The 23,656-nt window shown below is 45.9% G+C and overlaps 1 protein-coding gene across 1 annotated transcript in view; it reads right to left on the bottom strand.

The window, feature by feature from the left end:
• The window catches only part of LOC141097298 (NACHT, LRR and PYD domains-containing protein 12-like), an 81,144-nt gene extending 68,636 nt beyond the window's left edge, over nucleotides 1–12,508 (bottom strand). Inside the window, exons 1-4 of the mRNA XM_073584357.1 lie at nucleotides 12,496–12,508; nucleotides 12,212–12,375; nucleotides 11,319–11,490; nucleotides 8,761–8,826 (exon numbers count right to left, since the gene is read on the bottom strand). Coding sequence (XP_073440458.1) covers nucleotides 8,761–8,826; nucleotides 11,319–11,490; nucleotides 12,212–12,375; nucleotides 12,496–12,508 — 415 coding nt within the window. The remainder of the gene's footprint in view (nucleotides 1–8,760; nucleotides 8,827–11,318; nucleotides 11,491–12,211; nucleotides 12,376–12,495) is intronic.
• Nucleotides 12,509–23,656: the final 11,148 nt, after the last annotated feature.

Here is a 23,656-nt window from a genome sequence, read left to right on the forward strand (position 1 = left end):
TTTGTGTACCAACCTCTTGTGTGGCACGGTATCAAACGCTTTGGAAAAATCAAGATATACCACATCCAATGACTCACCTTGGTCCAGTCTATAGCTTACCTCTTCATAAAAACTGATTAGATTGGTTTGACAGGAGCGATTCCTCATAAACCCATGCTGATATGGCGTTAAACAGTTATTCTCATTGAGATAATCCAGAATAACATCCCTCAGAAACCCTTCAAATATTTTACCAGCAATAGAGGTTAGACTTACTGGCCTATAATTTCCAGGTTCACTTTTAGAGCCCTTTTTGAATATTGGTACCACATTTGCTATGCGCCAGTCCTGTGGAACAGACCCCGTCGCTATAGAGTCTCTAAATATAAGAAATAATGTAATGGTTTGTCTATTACATTACTTAGTTCTCTTAGTACTCGTGGGTGTATGCCATCCGGACCCGGAGATTTATCTATTTTAATCTTATTTAGCCCGGTTTTGCACCTCTTCTTGGGTTAGATTGGTGACCCTTAATATAGGGTTTTCCTTGTCTCTCAGCATTTCACCTAGCATTTCATTTTCCACCGTGAATACCGCGGAGAAGAAGGTGTTTAATATATTAGCTTTTTTAAATAAATTCCTTGAGGGGTATAGTTACCAAAATGCAGTAATTTGTGGGGGATTTGCACTGTTTAGGCACATGAGGGGCTCTGCAAACGCGACACGGTGTCCGCTAACTATTCCAGGCAATGTTGCGCTCCAAAAGTCAAATAAGTGTTCCTTCCTCTCTGAGCCCTGCTGTGCACCCAAACAGTAGTTTTTAGCCACATATGAATAAATTGCACAATAAATTGTAAGGTTATTTTTTTCCTTTTAAAAATGCAAAGTTTAGGGCTATATGAACATTTTTGTGTGAAAAATTAAAATTTTCATTTTTTCCTTCCACATTGCTTTATTTCATGTGAAGCACCTAAAGGGTTAATAAACTTCTTGAATGTCGTGTTGAGCACTTTGAGGGGTGCAGTTCTTAAAATTGTGTCACTTTTGGCTATTTTCTGTCATTTAGGCCCCTGAAGGTCACTTCAAATGTGGTGTGGTCCCTAAAAAAATGGTTTTGTAAATTTTGTTGGAAAATTTTGAAATTGCTGATAAACTTTTAACCCTTCTAACTTCATAACAAAAAAAATGATCTTTAAAAAATGATGCAGATATAAAGTAGGCATGTGGTAATTGTTATTTATTAACTATTTTGTGTGATATAAATATCTGGTTTAAGGGCATAAAAATTAAACGTTTGAAACTTGCTAAATTTTAGGCAAAATAGCGATATTTTCACAAATAAACAAAAAATATTCTCCTGAATTTAGCACTAGCATGAAGAACAATATATCATGAAAAAAACATTCTCAGAATCACTGGGATCTGTTGAACCATTTCATAAAATTGCCCTGGTCAGGAAGGTGAAATGGGTAATTTCCCTACCTCCAGGACGTGAAAAATGTTCCACCAATTAAAGATTTTACAAATATCCCTTAAATAGGCTGATAAGAAATAATTCATACGATGTTTATGTGGCGCCCCTGAGGCTCAGTTGCCACAGAGGTACTGCACCTTCTCCTAAGGTGTAGTGCCCCACCAACTAGGTAAGTTGGGAACTCCTTTCCACACTCCAACACTCGCATCCCACACATAAGGGTAGTTCTGCACATCCACATTGAGGTGTCTCTCTCCTCCTAGACATTAGGAGTGCCTTGGTGGAGTTGAGATCAATATAAAAGGTTTGGAAGGTTTAGAATTACAGATCAGTCTGAGGGGAGTCTGACAGAAGGTCAATGAGGAAGGAAGCCACTCGGGAGGAGTGGGGATCCCTGGAACAAGGGATGGAGGAAGGAGTGCTGCAGCTGCCTCAGTGATCTGAGCCAGCTGGCACGGGAAAGGAACAACAGAGAGAAAGATGTAGAACTGCAACCTAAGCTTCCATAGGAAAGAGGAGTAGAGAGAACAGAGTTGTGGGTTGGAAGAGGAACCCTGCCTATAGGTTCTCAGGGCAAGGCCAGGGCCCGGTACCCGAGGTTGTATGGACACTTATGGTTCTGCAGCAGACACCGGTGGAGTAGTTGGCTCTAAATGCACTACTCCCATCTAAGACTTGGGGCACAACAGCAACTGAATAGAGAGCCAGGACTCCGGAGAAGGGAGTCCCCGAGAGAGGCTACAGCTGTCTGCCATACAAGTAGAGTTGTTAGGAACATCTGACAGGAGGAACTCCAGAGTACCACGGTACTGGAGCTCTTCCCACCTTAAGGCACAATAGAGGAGTCGTTCAGGAGAGGTACATGTTGGCGGAGTGTTGGAGAGGAGAATCCTGACTTGCCCGGGAGGTTGACTGAGTCTCTGCCCTGGAGGACACAGCACGGAGGCAGGCACCAGTGTGTACCACGGACTGTGAGTAAAGCTTTGGAACTGCAAGCCCTGGTGTCTTCCATTCATTTGTGCGCTAACACCGTCAACACTGCTACATCTGGGTACCAGCATTCCTCACACCGCCTGCGCCTATTCTCATCTATTGCCATTACACTGCCCTGGGGTTACAGCTTCACCTGTGGGGAGCTACACCATCTATGCTGCAACACACCATCAGCCCCAGAGGATCTGCACGCAGCGTTGGCTTAACATCTTGCTTGCCAAACACCACAGGTGGCGTCACGAACTATCACATAAACTATATCACAAACCACCATTGATTTGGGCGCTCAGGGCTACAGACCGGGTCACCGCTGCTGTGACACATTCCCCCTGACACCGGCCCGGTACCGAGTACCCCACGGCCCTGGGAGGGCGACCCAACTTGGCGTCACGAACAGGATGACGAAACCCGATGCCATTGGGTTCTGTGCTCCAGAAATTTTTGAGACTTTATACTTTTGAAAATGTGCAGAAGACCTGATTTGATAGACTGTAAAATGGACATTACAAATGGCCGCTGGCGCGGAGAAGAAGGGCGTGAAGACATGGGAGGTCCTAGGAAAGGACCGCAAAGAGTATTGGGCCTTCCCTGCCTGAATTACTATGTGACAGCGACATGGCCCACCCCCCAAGGGGTTCGTATACTGGCTTTGTATGGAGGCGCTGGAAGGAGACGCCGCCCCCGGAAGGAGGGGCAGAAGAAGCCAGTGGCGGGAAAGGGGCTGAGGCAGGTAGAACGCCAGAATGCCATTTTGGAGAGTGAGGGAAGGAGGCCTGCAGAGCGCGGGGAAACAGATCTCCCTGGCGTCATGGCTGAAGGCTCCGACCCGATCTCAGGGATGAATCACCAACAGCTGGAGGACGAGATTATTCAGCTGACGCGCCGCCTGCGACTGAGGCGAGAAGCGCTATGGACATTGAACTTGCAGCGCGCCCGGGAGGGGCCTACGCCTGCAGTACCCGCTTCACCGGTACCCGCCGCTGCTGCAGCGGACCTTTCCCTGGCAGACCCTGTGGAGCTTGGAGCCGCTGCCATGCCACCAGCAGCGTACTCTGTCCCTTCTTTGCCGCTAATACCAGAGGAGTTGTACACAGCCCAGGGAGCTGAAGCAGAGGAAGAGAAGCTCCTGCCCGGACCTGGCCCGGCTGCGCAGGTCCCGCCTGCGACCCCCGCGGAACCGGAGCCAATCCCCGGTATCTCACCGGGCAGCACCTATTGCCACCACGCCTGCTCCGGAGCAGAGGCCACACCACCGGGAACTCGCAGGTATATACCCCGGCCTTCCTAATGTGTTGATGGGGAGGCGGAGGAGGTCCCTGCTGCTAGGGGTACGGTTGGAGCCGGCACGTCTGATCCGATATCTTCAGGGAAGAGGGGGGTCTGGATCGTTTTGAGACGGTGATCTCGGGATCCCTTCACTGCCAAGTCCCCAGGCAGTTGCTTATCAGCGCCGACAAGCTGCAGAAGCCCTAGGAGCTAGACCTCGTACCAGGACAGCGGAACCACCTATCGAGGAGGAGCAGTTGATGGGCATTGAGATACATCATGGGTTCCATTTGCCACAGCTTCAAGGCCCTTTAGCAAGAAACCAGAATCAGGATGAGGACAGTCCCAGTTCAGCTTCCAGAACCCCAGGAGGGGATCAGCAATAAGAATTTATAAATCTCGTTACCCAGGAGGGTTTGTTTGCACCAGTTGTGCCTTTTTGTTCATCATGTTTTTGTTTTTCTGGTAGCACTTTTGTTGCCTAGTTTTTGCAGTGGCAGCGATCTTCAATTTTGAACTACAGTGATCATGAACTTGGAGTGTATCACAAACTCTCTTGAAAATAGTTTTCACCTCTTTAGGTACTTTCTCTTGGTTTTACATAAAAAGACACTTTGCGAAGATGATGTCAAGATTTTACATAAGGACACTTTGCGAAGATGATGTCTACCTCAAAGGACACTGCAAGAAATCCTGGCTGGGAGCGGTGACCTGCACTTACAAGAATAATTGTTGAATGTTTTACTGTGAAGTATTTGATAATGTGTTTTATAAGAGTATTAGTAACTAAGAAATGGCTTTTAGATAGAGAATTGAGAATGTTTTGATATAGAATTAAGAATAAGAAATTGAAAGTAGACAGGTGACGGACCAGGTACTTGTGGTCAGCGTCTTGCATCTAGAAGAGACAGTGAAAGTACAAAAATAAATGTGCACTAGAGAAGGAAGAGCTGAATAATACTGAAGTGATAGTGAGTCACAGATAATGGCACTTGGAATGAGAAATTGCACTTTTCGACTTGAAGTTTAGATAGTTAAATAAGATTTGTTTGTAACGTTCAAGAATACGTACCTCCTATACTAGGAAGCTTAGTATAAGAATTGTTTATGCAGCATTAAAAAAATTTTTGTATGTTCCTGTACTGTCAACTTTGTTGTCTTGCAGCCCGTGGACGTGCTGTGCTTACCGGGGGGGTATGTGGCGCCCATGAGGCTCAGTCGCCACAGAGGTACTGCACTTTCTCCTAAGGTGTAGTGCCCCACCAACTAGGTAAGTTGGGAACTCCTTTCCACACTCCAACACTCACATCCCATACAACAGGGTAGTTCTGCACATCCACAGTGAGGTGTTTCTCTCCTCCTAGTCATTAGGAGTGCCTTGGTGGTTCCCTGCATGGAACACTGGATGTGCTGGGAGGTGGGTGGAGTTGAGATCCATATAAAAGGTTAGGAAGGTTTAGAATTACAGATCAGTCAGAGGGGAGTCTGACAGAAGGTCAGTGAGGAAGGAAGCCACTCGGGAGGAGAAGGGATCCCTGGAAGAAGGGACGGAGGAAGGAGTGCTGCAGCTGCCTCAGTGATCTGAGCCAGCTGGCACTGGAAAGGAACAAGAGAGAAAAAGACGTAGAACTGCAACCTAAGCTTCCATAGGAAAGAGGAGAAGAGAGAACAGAGAGGAGTTGTAGGTTGGAAGAGGAACCCTGCCTATAGGTTCTCAGGGCAAGGCCAGGGCCAGGTCCCCGAGGTTGTATGGACGCTTATGGTTCTGCAGCAGACACCGGTGGAGTAGTTGGCTCTAAATGCACTACTCCCATCTAAGACTTGGGGCACAACAGCAACTGAATAGAGAGCCAGGACTCCGGAGAAGGGAGTCCCCGAGAGAGGCTACAGCTGTCTGCCATACAAGTAGAGTTGTTAGGAACATCTGACAGGAGGAACTTCAGAGTACCACAGTGCTGGAGCTCTTCCCACCTTATGGCGCAATAGAGGAGTCATTCAGGAGAGGTACATGTTGGCGGAGTGTTGGATAGGAGAATCCTGACTTGACCGGGAGGTAGATTGAGTCTCTGCCCTGGAGGACACAGCACGGAGGCAGGCACCAGTGTGTACCACGGACTGTGACTAAAGCTTTGGAACTGCAAGCCCTGGTGTCTTCCATTCATTTGGGTACCAGCATTCCTCACACCGCCTGCGCCTTTTCTCATCTATTGCCATTACACTGCCCTGGGGTTACAGCTTCACCTGTGGGGAGCTACACCATCTATGCTGCAACACACCATCAGCCCCAGAGGATCTGCATGCAGCGTTAGCTTAACATCTTGCTTGCCAAACACCACAGGTGGCGTCACGAACTATCACATAAACTATATCACAAACCACCATTGATTTGGGTGCCCAGGGCCACGGACCAGGTCACCGCTGCTGTGACACATTCCCCCTGACACCAGCCCGGTACTGAGTACCCCACGGCCTTGGGAGGGTGACCCATTTATACTGAGCAGCTAAAAAAAATAAATGCCAAATTTAAGAGTGGCAAAGTATGACAAAGGAGTGAAGTAAAGAGTCCACATCTTTATTTTTTTCTGTCACTGAGAACGGAATTAAAGGATTTTAAATCTTTATTGTCAAGCCAATTTAGAGAGTTCTTGAAAATAAAAAATTATGTGGAAATAAAATAATTTTTAAGCAAACATTTCCTATTTGCATTGAGGTGCGGAACTCAATCCGCTCCCCCCATATCCTGATCTTCAAGATATAAATAACGCTTTAAAGTTGCTTTCTAAATATTTTTTAGGTTTAATTATTTTTTATTTTGCGCACAGCTTTTAACACAGTGGAGGACAGAGAGAGAAGTGTAGACTTATCCCTTAACACTAGGCGTAAAAATACTCCAAATCTTGCTAATATAACTACCGTAATAAAATTGAGTGCTACAGGTCAATGGCATGTTATTCTTTGTCTCAGATCATTATACTCTCTGCAGCAATAACCCTCCAGTACCATCAAATGGAAGGGCCACTACACACTGACAAACAATTTAACAGCATCTAAAGTCAAAATCGAGTGGCCTTCCCTTCCTGAAGATTGTAAAATAGGTTTATTATGTTTAGACTTCATAGGAGGATGTGAGGTGCGGTAATGATGGGGTGTCCCTCTACACTCCCCTGCTCCTTAGCTAGCCTGGCCTTACTCTTTGGTATGGTGCTTCCTCTCCTTAAATCTGATATCTTGGAGGATAGATTTCCAACACATCTACTTCCTGGCTGTCTTGTACCTTCCTGCTAACAGTTTATTCTGCCCATGTTCTTTTGTAAGCCACAAAATGTTGAACATAGGTCCAGGGGTGGGATTCAACTGATTCTCTCCAGTTCGGTGGAACCGGATGTTAAAAAAGTAGCCGTTTCCCCAAACCGGGGAGATCCAGAGCCGCGATCCGGTACTTTGATGCTGCTGCAGCCTGCCAGGCAAGGAGCAGGAGCAGAGGAGGACTCTTGCTCTGCTTCCTAGCCCCGCCCGCCGGATACCGCGCATTGATACGTGCTCTGCTCTGTCTGACTCTGACTACTGGACAGAGCACAGCACACCCCGGCGGCCTCCGCCCCGCGCACTGATTCCTGCGGCGCAGTGCGGCTATTGGCGGGTAACTGGAGGCTGGAGCTGAGTTCGCTGGAGGAGTCACCGCTACCCAGTCAATGTGAGCTGAGCCCAGGCCAGGCGTGATTTGCTTTCTGTGCGCACCGTGACCCGGAGGAGCAGGACGGGCGGTGCAGGGCCTGGCCATCCAGGAGGCCTCCCTAAACTCAACCAACACCAAGTCAGTTTTACTGTATGTGCTGCGGCCTATTGGGGACCTGTGCAGTGCTGCCTAGGCTATTAGGGACCTGTGCCTGCCTATTGGGGACCTGTGCTGCCTACTAGGGACCTGTGCCTGCCTATTGGGGACCTGTTCTGCCAACTAGGGACCTGTGCCTGCCTATTGGGGACCTATGCTGCCTACTAGGGACCTGTGCCTGCCTATTGGGGACCTGTGCTGCCTATTATGGACCTGTGCTGCCTATTGGGGAACAATGCTGCCTATTGGGGAACTGTGCTGCCTATAGGGAACAATGCTGCCTATTGGGGACCTGTGCCTGCCTATTGTGGACCTGTGCTGCCGATTGGGGAACAATGCTGCCTATTGGGGACCAATGCTGCCTATTGGGGACCTGTGCTGCCTATAGGGAACAATGCTGCCTATTGGGGACCTGTGCTGTCTATAGGGACCTGTGCCTGCCTATTGGGGACCATTCCAATTTATTTTTTTTTTCAACTGTTTGACTGCGCCCCTACTTGTATATGTTTGAGGAAAAGGTGTGTGTAAATGGGTGTGGCTTAATAATGGGTGTGGCTTTAAAGGGGTGTGGCTTAAAATGGGGGTGTTTTCCTACACCCAAACACAGAACCTGTTGTTAAAAATTTGAATCCCACCACTGCATAGGTCACTTAAAGGGAATCTGTCTCCCCATTTTTGAGATATCATATAATGATATCATTCAACTGTGTGTCACATAAGGATTCTCTTAGTACTTTTGCTTCCCCCTGACCCTGCACCTTTCATGCATAAATACCTTTTTTTATATCGGTTCAGCTGTATGTAAATAGCTGTGGTCCTGTCCGATGGGCGGGGTTTATTTGCCTGCTCCCCCCTGCCTGTCTTGCTCTACGCATTTTTGGGAAATTTAATGGTCCTGATGGTATTTTATTTAGGGTTTATGCAAAATTCCAAGACATTTTGTTGCTCATCTCCTAGCAGGTTTTGGTTTTGGATTCAGTCCTCGAGAGTTGAACTCTTCCTTTCTCTATATCTCTGTGTCCAGTACAGTTATTACTTTACTTAGAACGTGCAAAAATGCACAGCAGATTGACTCATACTGTCCAATTTCTTTGTTAAATTTTGACCTGAAACAAGTGGCAGAAGCACTGGCCACTGGGTTTTTGGCTTTATTGATTTAGCTTAATGGAAAATAAAGGAGTTTTTACTGTAAAAACTTTATATAATGTTCACTCACTTTTCAGTTCTGGAGAAAGTTGGTGCCCGTATTCATCCAGCACTATTTTCTCCACCAGGGTGTCACCTAGTAAGAAGAGACAATTTTAAATCAGTTCTGGATATGAAAATATAATAAAAATGCTAAATATATATACATATTCACACAGCAGTATTTTGGTCAGTGTTTTACATCAATATTTGTAAGCCAAAACCAGGAGTGGGTGATAAATCCAGAAGTGGTGACGTGTTTCTATTATACTTCTCATCTGATTGTTCCACTTCTAATTGTTGCTTACAAATACTGATGTAAAATACCGACCAAATACTTATATATGATATATGGCTTTAACCCACTTAATAACCTACATTTCTAAAGATATTAGCATTAACCAAAGGAATGGTGGCCCATACTATTAGACCACCTGACCGGTATTATTAATCTCTTCAGAACTCTACACTGTTGTCACGAAGTGACTGGCCCTGTGCAACACGACCCAGCAATCAGTCACCAAACAAACAAGGGAACACCGGGGACACAATTACAACAGTGGGCCCTGCGATAGGGAACGGGGAAATGGACACCTCCTGCTCTCTCCTGATGCTGTGCCCTGGTCTATCCTGACATCCCTATGCGACTTCTTTCAAACCGTCGTTGAGCAGGATAAGTTAGCCCTCACTTGCCCTGCACCTATCCCTCAGTAGGGAATTGGCAAGTGCGGACACTGGTCCCACCGCTGCACTAGTACAACACCAAGGGAAGATATAACATACAAGGTAAGACAAACAACACTTAGCTTTCTCTGCTGCAATGCACCGCACAGCAGAGTTAGGCACAAGATCAAGGTAATAGCTGAAGCTCCACTGCACTCAGCCAGCTCCTGACTCCAGCTTGGTTGGTCTCCAAAGAGGAAGTGTATCACCAGCACCAACTGAAGCATCAGGTGACCTTTTAAAGGAAGGTGGGAGTGCTCACCACCTACATCAGCAAATCCACCAGCCATGTAGTTACACCAGCGGCCACCGGGGGGAAAAACTGATATTAACCCCCGATGGCCTGAAAGGAAAAAAGTTTTAATGTGAGAATTCAGATCTGACACAGATCCAAAAATGGATCATGACAACTACAGTATAAGGCTCGTTAAATTCGGGACATCCAAATATACAGTATTTGGCAAACTTTTGGACACCCCCATTCATGCAATGGTTTTCTTTGATCATATTGGAATGTGCACATTGTAGATTTGGACTGAAGGTAGCAAAACCAGAAAGGAATACATATGGAAACAAGGAGTAAAGAAACACATGTGAAACAAAACAAAATATGTCTTAAACCCAGGGTCGGACTGGCCCACTAGAGAACCGGACGATTCTCCAGTGGGCCCTGGCATCCAGTGGGCCCTGTCACCTGCTGGCATACAGGGCCAGCAGTTGCCTAGGGCCCCCGCTGTTCAAGGGACCCCCAGCCAGTGGCGTGTCGCTAATAGCGACACACCACGCAGCTGCTATGGAGGCCCCGTGCCAGCGGAACAGCAGCAGGTGACAGGAGGCAGGAGCCCCTGTCCCCGCTGCTAAACAGAAATGAATATTCACTGCTTCCCATGCCCACATGGGCGTGGAAAGGGGGTGAATATTATTTCATTTTAGCGGTCTCCGGTCAGTGACACAGTGTTAGCCACAGCAGCCGGCTAACATTGCCCACTATCAGGGCCAGGGGACCAGGGCCCCCTCTCCCCCAGGGGCCCCAGTTCGGGCAGCCACTGTGCAGCAGTAAGCCAGGGCCAGCGCCGCCCTCAATTGTAATGGAAGAGAGAGCGTCAGATGACACTCTCTCTCCCATCAGTCCCCTCTGCTTCTGACTCACAGCCGGTGCACGATGACGTCATTTCATCACACACCCGCTATTTGTCTGGTAGGCGGCAGCTCCTGACACTGAAGCAGAGCCGCCGCCGGAATCAGCGTGGGAGCGAGGAGGAAAGGTGATTATTGTGGTTTGGTTTTTTTTATATCTCTATATCTATCTATCTATATCTATCTCCTATATCTATCTGTATATCTATTTATCTATATCTATCTATCTATCTATCTATCTATCTATCTATCTCTATATCTATCTATCTATTTATCCATTATCTATCTTCTATTCAGCTATCTATCTATCTATATCTATCAATCTATCTCTATATCTATCTATCTCTCTACTATCTATCTATCTATCTATCTATCTATCTAAATCAAGAAAAAAGGGCAGCACTACCAAAATAATACAGCAGGTGCAAAACCTATTCAGCAGTGTCCAAACAGCCAAAATGACAAAAGAAAAAAAAATAGGCAGCACTCAAATTAAATGTGAAAAAAGTGGATACTTTACTGATCCTCAGATGGCTATCTATCTATCTATCTCTATCTTAGAGATTGACAGAGATAGAGCTAGATAGATAGATATAGCGATAGATAGATATATATGTAGATATATAGATAGCTAGAGATAGATAGACTATCTATCTATATCTATATCTATCTATTTCTATATCTATCTCTATATCTCTCTGTCTCTATCTATATCTATCTCAATATTACCTGTCTGGCACAGTTCATCCAGTACAGCGTCCAGGGCTGGGAGATCATGACTGCTCCGTAAGACAAAAAGACTAACCCACAATCCTATTACAGCTTCTCTTCCTTTCAGAAAAATATCCTGTAGTAATGTCTTGGCCAGTGTTTTTATATCACTTTCTAGACTCTTGTATTTCTAGAACAAAGGAAAAATCACACATAAGGATCATTATAAAGCGATAAATTGCCAAATTTACAAGTAACAATCAGAATAATTCCCAAGATCTAATGACCCTTATTCATGTTCTGCAAGGATTACATACTTATACTGGATAAAAAATTTTCAGGGAATCCTCCATTACATGGAACCTATCAGATGATTCATGCTGCCAAAACCACAGGCATGATTGCAACCAGAAAAGCACCGCTGCATTCCAGAGAAAATATATTTTAATAATACTGCTGGGGACAATAGCCGGAGACAAGACTGGTCAAGCTTTTCCCAGTTCTGCTGCAAATTGACAGGTCTCTCTCTATATACACCCTGTGGGAGAGACCTGTCAATCACCTGTAGCAGTGCTTGGAAAAGCCAGCTAGGGATGAACCAGACTAGTCTCATCTCCAGTTATGGTCTCTGGCCAGATCTTTAAAGTATATACCTGTTAGCAATCGTGCAGCTATGTTCCGACTCATGTTGCCCGTGAATCGGGCAGCATGTATCATCTTGCGGGTTCCCTTTAACTATAAACTACTGTCTTCTATTAAACTGGAAATTGTTCCACTTTTCACTCTGTGACATGAAGCAAAATTAAAATTCAGCCACACGGAGGAAGCAGGATGATTGAATGGACTAAATAAACTGTGTGTATAACTCATGGGGCACTTGTATACAACACTGGAATTTCACATCCTCTTACCTCCACATCCGGGATATTTTGGGAATGCAGCTCAGCCAGGAGTAATTTAGTATTCAGGTTTTCCACAATGGAAACCAGATCATCCCGGAAATATTCATATATCATCCTCAGTACATGATCTTCATACTCACAAAGCTTCTGGTAAAACTGCTGTTTCTCATCAACTAGGAAATAACAAAAACAATAATAAAGTCATTTGGAACCGGAGGAAGAATGACACCTGATGACACAATACATACTTTATACATTATTAAATAGGCCTGTGATAATGCAGGTATACTTACTCTGAAAATACATGTCATAATGACTGTATAATCCATTTTGAAAGTTTAGACTCAGTCTCTGCGCATCTTGCCTGATTGGAAGTTCCTCAGTGTCCCTCCTCCCTGCTGAGATCTCAAAGTGCTCAGTACAAACTGCAGCTGCCAATTAGGGTGGAAGAACACCATATACACTTGGACTTGTGAGCTCTCTCACTCTATAGCTGAACTAATAAAATGCTTATATTAATTCCAGTCATTCTAACATGGATTAGCAAAGTAAGTACACTATGAAAGATCTAGTTAATAATGTATTTAGGAACATAATCTGTATAGCCTGTGAAAAAGAAGGTAAAGGGGATCATGATCAAAACATTTAAAAGCAAACCTGTCAGGTCTCCTGACTGTCCCAAACCCCTGTTATACCTGTATGAATTGGAAATTCTGTGTTCTGATAATATGTTTTATGTGCATACTAATACTATAGTATTTTACGAGTGAAGTTTAATCCTGCAACGTCACATAAACTAATAAATCTAGATGTTTTATGGTGATGTATCTTGGACCGTTATGCATCCTATCACTCAGGTCCTGGTAGGCAGATCCAAGGCAGGACTAGTCAACAGGAAGTAGCACCCCACTGGACTAGTCCTGACTTATTTCCATATGCCATGTAGCAGGATTAAACTTCATTCTTCAAAAACTTCAGCATTAGTCATCATATAAGACAAGTTATCAGAATAAAGAAATAGCAATACTTATTGCGATATCAGCAACTTGGGACAATCACGGGACATGACAGGTTCCCTTTAAATATAGTAAAAGTTTAAAAATAAGTAAAGGAGGAAAACAAATACAAGAATAAAGAGGCACAACTGGGAATGAGAAAAGAGGGAATTGAAGCAATATATTAGATAATAGAAGATGCTTGGAACCTATTTCTATCAAAAGTAGATGTAAAACTACATAAGGATAAAGAAAATATTAGAAGAGCAGATGAGCTAGACCACAATATTGTTTTTCCTCCGTTCAATTTTTTATGCTGTTTTTGGAGAAACAAAACACATTGGCTCTGATTCATCAAGAGGAAGCGAGATGGAGCCAGAAGCTCCTGGTTCATAAGAGACGCAGGAGTGTCCGACAAGTGGCGTGTGCTTCCGTGTGTACTTGTCCAGAAGTCTTACTCCAGTCACCATTCTCTGGGGCATCTAACCATTACCATTGCAGTGCTTTACTTTGTTTTTTTCCCTGTATTATGGCAATCCATCTGATAAAGGTCTGAATTTTAAGACCAAAACATTGTTTTTGGATAGCACTACAAATAAAGCTTTCATTTCATTTTCAACACCTAGAGTGCCGGATTCCCTATTCATTGTGTAGGGAAGGTGACCTGACGGACGGACTTGTCTGTAGGAAGAAGGGATGCTGGGTGCACTGTAGATGGACGTTTATAATAATAGAAGGGAAACAGCTGGGGGAAAATGGAATAGGAGTTCAGTACCTAAGTTTAACCACAAGATGGCAGGAGGGAGCGTGAAAACAGGACTTGACAGCAGCTTAAGGCTACGAAAACGCTTAGTCATGGGGGGCGGGGAGACAGGAACCCAGGAGGGGATTTCCCGAGGAGGGAGAGAAATAGGACAGGAGAGGGTTCCAGGGGGTTCCAGTCCTGGGAGGAGCTCAGGAGGAGAAGCATCAGTAAGGAGAACGGACAACGGTGGGGGGTGGCCCCGACTCGAAGAACCGCAGAACAGACGAGGCCCCGGGGTACCAAATTGACGACGACCTCGGACTGGTGAAGCGCTGGCGGTAGATAGGCCTAGGGCAGCCCCAGTGAAAGAGCCACGAGGAACGTCACTACAACAGAAGGAAGGTGCAGGTACCCGGGCCTGAATACGGAGAGCTGTAAAGGTGCTGCGGTGTATTGCTACGGTCGTCAGGAGGACGGCCAATAAACTCGGACCTGTTGTACCCGAAAATCTGCCTCCGTCTCGTCTCTGTGTCGTCTGTGCGCGGTAAGCAGTGGACCACCCCCAATCCGGGCCATTACCACAATTACATTAGATTTAAGGAGTGGTAGCCTATCCTAGCACCGAGCGACACAGAATCACGTGCATATTGCCCTATCTTGATGGATCAGGTGAGTCGGATAAGTGGCATATGCATCCGGTTGCACTTGATCATAAGTCTTACTTGAGTCTCCACACCCTTTACCTGCCCCAGCCCCGCTCACTTTGTCAGAGCTGGGATGAAATGGTGTGAGACCACCAACAGTCTCTAAATTTTAGCACAGTCTTGACTTGCCCATTGTATTTTTCCAACAGTCAGGAGACTTAAAGGAAATCTGTTGAAAAGTTAAAAGTTGGGTTAAAACATAGATTTCAGCTATGCCTCCATTAACAAGCTCCATGTTCTTGTTTACTTGTTATGATTGCTTTAGCACCAGGAGCTTGTCATTGCTGGAGTTGAGCAGCGGGTGCCTGTTAGTCTGACATGCCCTCTTCTGTGATAAGCACCTCACTGCATAAAGAGAGCCTGGTGTGGGTGTAGCTAGCTGTGGTGTGGGTGGGATTAGATGTGATGTGGGCGGGGGCAGATTTCTTAGTTCTGCTGTATTGCTAAATGTAAAAACTCTGATTGTGTCAGAACGGCTGCATTCAGTAAACTAAGTGATACATCATTGAATACAGGGTCTTTGTCTACATCAGTCTGCTGTCAGATGAGGTAGCAAAAACCTGCTGACAGATTCCCTTTAACTTCTTCATGACCTATGACGTATAGGTACGTCATAGATTGTGTCCCTGTATTTGATGTGGGATCTGGCGCTGAGCCCATGACAGCTGATTTGATGCACCTGTGACTGTTAACATGTTAAATGCTGCTGTCAATCTCTGACAGCGGCATTTATCTTGAGTTCGACGGAAGTGGGTCACAAGACATGTCCATTGGCACTCCTGGCACGTGATCGCGGGGCACCAAGAGGTTGTCATGACAGCCAGGGGTCTGCAGAAGACCCCTGTGCTTGTGATTGCAGCTCTCCTATGAATGTCGGCCCGTGGCTGGAGATTAGCAGCAACAGTGTCACTAGGGCCAGCTCTGATTGGTACGATCGGATGATGGCCGCTGATCGCATCAATAACACTGCACAGAGGTGATCTGACCTCAGTACGAGCACCCTGCACTTCCTCACTCTAGCTTCAGACATGTGCAGAGCAGTCATACTGCTGTTCTGTTGTGCTGTGCTAGGCCTTGTCTAGTGCTAGGTCTTGTCTGAGGCCTTGCCTCAGACTTTTTGAAGCCTGTGCAATCACTGCTGCAGGTGTTCCTGAGATTGCTGAAAGAAGAAAGAACACGTTCCTGATACATTCCTGGCCCATAGCTTTTCCTAATCCAGCCCAATCCCTCTCTTTCCCTCCATTTTTCTCTCTCCCTAAGCCCCTCCCCAACCCCCTTTTGATGCGTTGATAAGTACTTGATTGCTCGATTTTTGTCCTTTTTTTGTTTGTGTTCATGCGTCCTGCAGCCTCTGAGCACTGATCAGTGAAGCAAATAACGAATCTATGTCTGTACTTGCTGTTTTCCTGGACTTTTTTCATCCCTATCTATTCCTCCCCTCCCCCTTTGCACCACATCCGTTCTTGCTTCCTACAGAAACCAAGTGCTGATCAGTGACCCAACTCACTGATCGGCACTTGTGCTTGGTGTTTTCCAGGGCTTTTTTTCCCTAACTAATATTCATCCCCTCCCCTTTTACACCACTGATGTTTTTTTGTTTTTGTTTTTTTTGTGTAAAAAAATGAATAATAGTAATTTTAATCTGTGTCTACTACAGTATTTTTTACTGAATTTAGTAAAGGTTAGTGTCAGATAGCGCTGAAAAAAAGAATCACTTCCATGCATGCTTCTGATGGCCATCGACTGCTGATCAGCAACAAATCACTGATTGGCATCCGGTTGTTAACTTTTTTGTGTGTGAAAAAGAATTTTAAAAAATCATTTAGATTAGTTGATGGGACAAGATTAGGGACAGTAAGAATATACTCTAGTAGTCGGCGACTACAAAAATATTTTTTACTGAATATAGTCAGGGTTAGCGTCAGATAGGTGAGGTAATTTTTTTTTTTCTACTGAAGTCCATTTAGTAAGTTTGTTCTTTATTTTACCAAATTTTTATGTTCTTTTTATTTTATTTTTCTTTTTTCTTACTAGATTCTTTTTTTTTTTTTTTAATTCTAAATAAAAAAAAAAGTTTACACTAAACACTCACACACCTGAATAAAATTTGGTGCAAACACCACATACGTGAAAAAATGCCCTGCTCATCCCAATCATGGTAATCAGCGGAGGAGGAATATGCTTTCCTTGCTTTCCTGAGGCTGTGTGCCCACGATGCGATTTTTAAGCGTTTCCGCAGCGTTTTTAAATGCGCGATTCTGCCGCAGAAACGCTTAAAAAATGCATCCAATGGATTTGTAATAGAAAATGCACATGTTGTGCCAATGGTGCGTTTTTTACCACTGCGGAAACGCTTAGCGGTAAAAAACACAGCATGTTCATTAATTTTGCGGAATCGCCCGCGATTCCGCATACCATCCATTATATGGGCGAAAACGCATGCAAAAACGCTTGACAATCGCGTCAAAAACGCATGTCAAAATCGCATGCGTTTTCCATTTCAAGGGCATGCGTTTCTGCTCAGGAATAAATCGCGTCAAAAACGCGACGTAGGCACATAGCCTGATAGTGAGGGCGAGGATGCCAACTACCTTTACTCTTCGTCCTCTCGATGCCCCAGGACAGAGATAAACTACCGTCCATCATTACTGACCCCGTATGGACCATACCCTCGATTATTATGAGCCACAGATTCCTGATTTTGTGGTACAATCAGGAATCCAATTTGACACCACCGCCATCACAGAAATCGACTTTTTCAAAGTCTTTTTTTCCTGTGAATTTTGTAAACTTAATGGTGGCAAAGACAAATTTGTACACTCAGTAATTTGTGGCCCAAAACACAAAACAACACTACTTCATTTTCTAACTGGACCCCTGTAGACGCTGAACAAATGAAGATGATTTGGGGCCTTGTTCTTCACATGGGGTTAGTGAAGAAGCCAGAACTTTGGCAATATTGGAGTTTTGATGTTATATACAACACTACACTGTTCCGCATGGCTATTACCTGTAAAGGTTTTGAGGCAATCCACACATTTTTGCATTGCAATTGTAAAACATGGTGTATTCCCTGAGATTACTTCAACTTTGACTGACTTTACAAAGTTTGGCTGAGCACGTAAGCAACAAGTTTGCTGAGGTGTACGTTTCCCAAAAGGGACATCTGCGTCAATGAGTCCCTAATATATTTCAAAGGGAGGCTCAAATTCCAACAATACCTGCCTACAAAGAGAGCCAAACACGTAATTAAACTTTACAAATTTAGAGTTTATGAAGGGAAGGACACCCGGTTTCAACTCCCTGAATGCCCCCTTATCCTGGGAGTGAGTAGGAAAATTATGTGTGTTTTGGTGCACCTCTATGCACCTCTAAGTAGATAAATTTTATACCAGCAATTCACTCTTCAATTCGATCTCTGTGTGATCTACCACAGAGAGCGGTACTGTCTGCAAAAATCAGACAGGCTTCCCTAAGATGCTAATAAGTCAGGTGCTCAGAAAGGGTGAGAGCAGAGCCCAGTGTAGCAACAACATGCTGATGATCAAGTACAAGGACAAGAGGGATATCCTTTTCTTTACCACCATGCATAGTGATGGCAGCATGGGCGGACATACCGCCGGTTCAACCGGTGCATTGCACCGGGGCCCAGAGGCTCCAGGGGGCCCCTGCAGGGCGGCTAATGAGGAGGGCAATCTGGCTATTTTCTCCAGGCCCGAGGCTCCGGGGGCCCCTGGCCAGATTGCCCTCATGTTCAGCAGTCTTGCAGCGAGGGGCAGGGAGCGATCCAAGCAGCTCCGCTGCCTGCAAGAGAAAATTGCAGGAGCGGAGCTGCAAGTGGGTCGCCCTCCCAGGGCAGTGGGGTACTCGGTACCGGGCCCGATGAGCTTCAATGGGAGATGTCACGGCAGCTGGGACCCGGCCCGTGGCCCTGGGCGCCCAATGTAAAAGGGGGGAAATGTTCAGTGTGCTTAGGATGATTAGAGTTTATGAATTAATGAATCGTGACGCCACCTGTGGTGTTCGGCAAGGAAGATGTTGAGCCAACGCTGCAGACAGATCCTCTGGGACAGATGGTGTGGCGCAGCAATGATGTTATAACCTTCCACAGGCAGGGCTGTAGTCCCAGGGCAGAGTAGGTGAAGTGACACTTAGATGATGTAGTGTTGGGCGCAGGGGATGTAGCAGTGCCGGGCAGGTTGACGCAGGAATAAGTGGAGGACACCGGGCATGTAGTTCCAAAGCTTTACTCACAGTCTGTTGGGCACCAGAGCCCGCATCCGTGCCGTGTCCTCCGGGTCAGGCGCTCAGCCAACTTCTAGTCAAGATGAAGTACTCCTTTCCAACACTCCGCCAACATATGTGCCTTTTCTGAAAGTCTCCCTCTTAGCGCCTTTAGTGAAGTATTCACAGTACTGAGTTACACTGGAGTTCCTCCTGTCAGATGTTCCTATGAACTCTACTTGTACGGCAGACAGCTGTAGCCTGCTTCGGGGGCTCCTTACTACCTAGTCCCGGCTCACTCACGATGCTGTTGTGCCCCCAAGTCTGGTGTGGGAATAAAGTGGTGACAACTTCTATTCCTCCGGTGTTTGCTGCAGGACCATTAGTATCCATACAACCTCAGGGACCGGACCCCGGCCTTACACTTAGAACTTGGGAAGGGTTCTCCCCAGCCCTGATCCTTGGTTCTCTTCTTCTCCTCACGTTCTGTACTAATTCTTTCCTTCTTATGGAGAGTCAGGCTTTCTATTAATGTTCCATTCCTGTGCCAGCGGACCCAGATCACTGAAGTCGGCTGCAGCACTTCCTTCATCCATCCCACTCAGGGGATCTCCTTTCACAGACTGACCTTGTCAGACTCCTGTGACTAACTGACTATCCTCTTCCCGCTCTTTTAGTGCAAACTAAACTCCACCCGCCTCCCAGCACACTTCGTGTTCCAAGCAGGGAGCCACCAAGGGTGCTTTGCTACACTACTATGCTGTGTGGGATGCAGGTGTTGGAGTGTGGTCAGGTGTCTCCACCTTACCTGAATAGTGGGGTACCACACCTCAGGAGGAGGTGCAGTACCTCTGTGGCAACTGAACCCTCAGGGGCGCCACACAAGTATCCATCCATCCTGCTTCCTGCCCGCCGTCTCTGACACAGAGGAGCATGCCGCTGAATGACGTCATCATTTAGCGGCCGCTGCTGTAGCAGGGTGAGGAAGCATGGCCGCGGGCGATGCTACAGGCAGGTGAGAGCAGAGAGAGGTGGCGTGGTATCTGTGTGTGTCAGTCTGTGTGTGTTTGTGTAGGTGGAGCTGCCTGGCCCTGGAGGAGAAGGTCAACCGTCAATGATGGGGGCATGAGGAGAAGGCAGTGATGGGGAGAGAAGGCCATGATGCCTGGGCCCTGGGGTGATGGGAGAAGGCCATGATGGGATGATGGGAGAAGGCCATGATGGGGTGATGGAGAGAAGACATTAATGGGTTCATGGGAGTGATGGTGAGAAGGCAATCATAGGAGTGATGGAGAAGGCCATGATGGGGTGATGGGGAGAGGGCTAATGATGGGGTGATGAAGAAGGCAATGATGGGAGTGATGGAAAGAAGGCAATGATGGGAGTGATGGGAAGAAGGCAATGATGGGGTTTTGGCAGAAGGCCCTGATGGGGTGATGGGGAGAAAGCCATGATGGGAGTGATGGGGAGGAGGCCATGATGGGGTGATGGGGAGGAGGCCATGATGGGGAGAAGGCCATGATGGGGTGATGGGGAGAAGGCCATGATGGGGAGGAGGCCATGATGGGATGATGGGGAGGAGGCCATGATGGGGTGATGGGGAGAAGGCCATGATGGGGAGAAGGCCATGATGGGGTGATGGGGAGAAGGCCATGATGGGGTGATGGGGAGAAGGCCATCATGGGGAGGAGGCCATGATGGGGTGATGGGGAGGAGGCCATGATGGGGTGATGGGGAGGAGGCCATGATGGGGTGGAGGCCATGATGGGGTGATGGGGAGGAGGCCGTGATGGGGAGAAGGCCATGATGGGGTGATGGGGAAAAGGCCATGATGGGGAGGAGGCCATGATGGGGAGGAGGCCATGATGGGATGATGGGCAGAAGGCCGTGATGGGGAGAAGGCCATGATGGGGTGATGGGGAGAAGGCCATGATGGGGAGAAGGCCATGATGGGGTGATGGGGAGGAGGCCATGATGGGGTGATGGGGAGGAGGCCATGATGGGGTGATGGGGAGAAGGCCATGATGGGGTGATGGGGAGAAGACCATGATGGTGAGAAGGCCGTGATGGGGTGATGGGGAGAAGGCCATGTTGGGGTGATGGGAGAAGGCAATGATGGGGGTGATGGAGAGGGCAATGATGGGGTGGTGGCGGAAAAAGAAATGATGATGGGGTGGGGGAGAATGCAATGATAGTGATGGTGGAAAGGGCAGTAATGGGGGTGGTGGAGGAGGAATTGATGGAGATGGTGGAATGGCAATGATGGGTTGGTGGGGGAGAAAGCAAAGATAATGGTGGGGGAGAAGAAAATTATGGAGGTGGTGAAGAGGGCAATGATGGGGTGGGGGAGAGGACAATAATGGGATGCGAGGGGAGGAGGACAATGAGGGGTGTGGGGGATTGGGATGGCAGGAAGGGGGACTTATAATGGGTATCAAAGAGAAAATTTGTTCCAGCTGCGTAAAATCATTTCTTCTTTATTTCATCAATTAAAATAGAAAAAAAAACTCTCCATACATATGCCATAACCATGGGCACGGCTACGCGTTTCGATCAGAGCGATCTTTTTCAAAGCCATAATGGAGTTCACTCCTTTAACTACTTATAAAGCAAAACTTCTCCAATGTCATTGCAGTATGCTGTCACATGACATATCAAAAGATTCTTTGCTACTTAAAAACAATAAAACTTAGAAACACTTTAGCATCAGATGTCAATATAATTGTCTTTTAACAATAATGAAGCATGAGGTCGTTACGTTTATTTAGACCATTAGGGAAGCGAGTATTAAGGTGATATATCCAAAAAGCCTCTCTAGTTAGGAGACGCTGTTTGGAGTCTCCTCCACGAAAAGGTGTGTTAACCTATTCTATGCCCTGTACTTGGAAACTAGCAGTGCTGCGAGCATGCTGTGTTATAAAGTGCTGAGATGCAGCCGATACGCTGCGATTCATACTCTTTGTATTTTCTATATCATGTAAATGTTCTCTAATCCTCACTTTCATTTTTCTTGAAGTACAACTGACATAAGACAAATTGCAAATATTGCAATCTATTTTATATATTATGTTGGAAGAATTGCAATTTATATATTGCTTGATTTTGAATCTTGTTGTATCATTAACATTACAAAAAATCTTAGTAACATGTGCATGTTTGCAAGTCTTGCAATTAGTGGTTCCACATTTGTAAAATCTTGCACATGTAAGCCAAGTTTGTTTAGTTTTTTTATTTAAGAAAAATAAACTGGGCGATAACTTATTACCTAATATAGGGGCACTCCTTGAAACTATATTTATACCTGACGCTAGGATTTCCGCTAATTTTCCATCTTCATACAATATAGGTAAATATTTATTAATGATTTTTTTAATACTAGAAAATTGTGGACTGAATTGAAAACATACATATAGTTTATTTTTAAGTTGTGAATTATTATTATTTGTATTGGCAGCACTAATCATCTCAGCACGATTTTTCTTGTCTATTATTTTTTGCGCTCTATTCAGAGTCCATTGCGGGTACTTGCGATTTTTTAATTTCATGGAAACATACTCTAATTCACTGTGTAAATCCTCAGCATTACTACAATTACGTTTGACCCTTGTAAATTCCCCCACCGGTATTGATTTTATGGTGTGCTTATTATGGCTGCTCGTGGCGTGTAGGATAGTATTCCCACTGAATGGCTTATGATTAGAGTTGAGCGATACCGTCCGATACTTCAAAGTATCGTATCGGATGGTATCGGCCGATCTTTAAAAAAAGTATCGGTATCGCCGATTCCGATACCGGAAGTCCCATTCAAGTCTATGGGACTTCCGGTATCGGAATAAGAAAAACCCTTTCCTGCCCTTGTACAGCCTCTCTGGGGTCTGTACGGGCCTTTCGGGGGGCTGTGCCGGCCTGCCAGGGGGTCTGTGCAGGCTCCGGTGGTCTGTGCCGGCCTGCCGGGGGGCTGTGCCGGCCTGCCGGGGGGCTGTGCAGGCTCCGGGGGGCTGTGCCGGCCTGCCGGGGGGCTGTGCCGGCCTGCCGGGGGGCTGTGCAGGCTCCGGGGGGCTGTGCCGGCCTGCCGGGGGGCTGTGCCGGCCTGCCAGTGGTCTGTGCAGGCTTCGGGGGTCTGTGCAGGCATCGTCCGATGGGACTACAAGTCCCATCGGGCGATGCCTGCTACCATGACAGTGATTGACACATTAGCCAATGATGGGACAGTAGTAGTCCCATCATCCGGCTAATGTGTTAAATGTAAAAAAAAAAAAAAAAAAATTACATGCTACATACATACAACATGCATACTACATACATGCTACATTCATACTACATACTACATACATGCTACATTCATACTACATAAATACTACATGCAACATACATACTACATATATACTACATGCATGCTACATACATACTACATGCTACATACTACATACATACTACATGCATGCTACATACATACTACATGCTACATACATACTACATATATACTACATGCATGCTACATACATACTGCATGCTACATACATACTACATATATACTACATGCATGCTACATACATACTACATGCTACATACATACCACATATATACTACATGCATGCTACATACATACTACATGCTACATACATACCACATACATACTACATGCATGCTACATGCTACATACATACTACATATATACTACATGCATGCTACATACATACTGCATGCTACATGCATGCTACATACATACTACATACATACTACATACATACCACATATATACTACATACATACAATACATTCATAC

Source organism: Dendrobates tinctorius, unplaced genomic scaffold (assembly GCF_039654945.1).
Source record: "Dendrobates tinctorius isolate UK_male_01 unplaced genomic scaffold, ASM3965494v1 ptg000084l, whole genome shotgun sequence".
NCBI classification, from domain to species: domain Eukaryota; kingdom Metazoa; phylum Chordata; class Amphibia; order Anura; family Dendrobatidae; genus Dendrobates; species Dendrobates tinctorius.